At 41.9% G+C, this 2,103-nt stretch overlaps 1 protein-coding gene across 1 annotated transcript in view; it reads right to left on the bottom strand.

Annotated features, from left to right (window-relative positions):
- VGLL3 (vestigial like family member 3) overlaps window positions 1–2,103 on the bottom strand; it is a 42,490-nt gene extending 40,387 nt beyond the window's left edge. Inside the window, exons 1-2 of the mRNA XM_006768266.2 lie at window positions 2,098–2,103; window positions 1,213–1,498 (exon numbers count right to left, since the gene is read on the bottom strand). Of these exons, the coding sequence (XP_006768329.1) occupies window positions 1,213–1,498; window positions 2,098–2,103 (292 nt within the window). The remainder of the gene's footprint in view (window positions 1–1,212; window positions 1,499–2,097) is intronic.

Genomic DNA, 2,103 nt, shown 5'->3' with positions numbered 1-2,103 from the left:
AGGGGTCATCCTATCTACAGATCAGGCCCAGCAATTTCATATGGCCAAAATCTCCCCTAAAAGGAGCAGAACCATTCCTCTGATGCTGAGAGGAGACCAACCACTCATCACCTCTCACCTGCCCCAACCACAGGTAGCCTTTCCTCATCATAGGATCACCTGCAGCACTTGTTAAAGTGTGATTCCCAAAGCCTTCCTTTAGAAACACTGATTCAGTAGGACTGAGTTAGGTGGCTGCAATCTGTGTCTATAACAGCCCCCAATCAATGATTATCGAATGGGAGCCTGCATCTGAATCACTGGGAGGGCTGGTTAAAACACAATTTACCCCTGAGTTTCTGGTTCAGTAGGTCTGGGGTGTGGTCCAGGAACCTGCATTTCTAATAAGCTCCTATGTGAGGCCAGTGTTCCTCATCCTGGAAACCACACTTTGAGAACCATTTGACTGATGCTTCAAATAACCTAGTGAGTTCAGAAAAAAAGTCCATAACACATTTCTCTAAAACTATCATTGGAATGATGTATTTTTTTTTTCTCAAGCCTTATACGTATCCCAATTAAGATGCCATCCAATAATTTTCAGTGAGCTAGCAATCAGATTCAAACACACCTCTGTGACCTCCATACAGAGAGAAATAAAGGAAAAATGCCCAGTCTACTGTTCTACTTCACCGAGGTCCAAACCATGTAGATATAGTCAGTAATGTCTGGATTGTACAGGACAAAGAGTTAATACACAACAAAGCAGGACAGGGAAAGCTATCGAGAGAACAGAGACGGCTTTCAAAGTTGGTATTCCTGGGCCAGACTCAGATCTCTGCTATGTCACCACGTAGCACCTAGTGGAATGAGCAAGAGCTAATTTTTAAAAGCTGATCCAGGCACGCCTGTTATTTAGACATCCAAATTGGGCCACGGGGGCTTAAGGAATGGTGCCTCGCAGCTAGATCCGGCCACTATAAACTCCGGCTGGTTGCATCACTATTTTCCATGAGGAATTTAAGGGGTGTGACTGCATCTTTTCCAACCCTGCATTCCACATGTGACAAAACTGATCCAGCTGTTTGTCTGAAAGAAATTCCTTGCTGTCCTTAAAAATTAAAAAGCAAGTGGATATCCGTCCTTCAGGGGCAAATCTCCAGCTGGAAACTGGTACAGGCAGTTGCGAAACAGAGACAGGGCCCTGGAGAGCATCTGCTTTTAAATTCTTACCTCGCCATAGGGGGGTTAGCCCCATCTTGCTTTTTGTAATGGCAGATTCTGGATGGAGGGTGCTGGCTTGGCCCAAAGCTCTTGAGAAGTGTTCATCCACTACTGACCCAATGTCTCCCTGGAAATAAGTGAAAAGGACACAGCGAGAGTTAAGGTACTCCATCTCGGCAGGCTGGTCTTTCTCCTCCTCCTCCTCCTCCTCATCCTCCTCCTCCTCCTCCTCTTGTTTGCTGGGAAGGGTGACTTCCAGAGAGTCCTGCATCTTGCTGTATACCGCTAACTTTTTCTGGGATGGAATAAACAAAACACAGTATCAAAGACAGTTTGTAAAAAAGCATTAACTATTTAACCTTTCAATTAAAAAAAATATATATATTAACATATATTCTTAAACTGATTCTTCATCTGCTTTACCCCATCTTTCCCTTCCCCAAACCAACCTTCTCCTTCCCACCCTCAAAAAAATATATTTCAAATTTAGAAGAAAAATTAAAGTCCTTTATCAAATTGTATATTTCCAGAGTGTGAAAGTTTTTTGTTAATCTAGATATACCAAAAGAAGGATGACTTCACAAAAAACAAACAAAGACAGATTCCTCCCCCATTTTTCTTCCACTTTTTATCTTAAACATTTAACGTATGGCAACTCTAGTTTGGGACATGGAGAAATGGGGGATGGAGGCCTAATTATCTGAGGGTGGGGTGGAGAAGAAAAGAACTTTCCATAAATGAAATAAACTAAAATAAAAACAGGAATGTAGCATCTTATAAAAGGATTTGGCAGATGTGCCCAACTCATTTCTCAAAAATCAAACTAAAATGACAAAATAAGTCTGTGTGAAGATTCATTTTGCATGGAACATATTTTTCAGATGTTCCACTTACCACCAT

The sequence above is a fragment of the Myotis davidii genome, unplaced genomic scaffold, assembly GCF_000327345.1.
Source record: "Myotis davidii unplaced genomic scaffold, ASM32734v1 scaffold42, whole genome shotgun sequence".
Lineage (NCBI taxonomy): Eukaryota > Metazoa > Chordata > Mammalia > Chiroptera > Vespertilionidae > Myotis > Myotis davidii.
The sequence above is the reverse complement of the archived record's forward strand: the minus strand, read 5'-3'. Positions and strand labels throughout refer to the sequence as shown.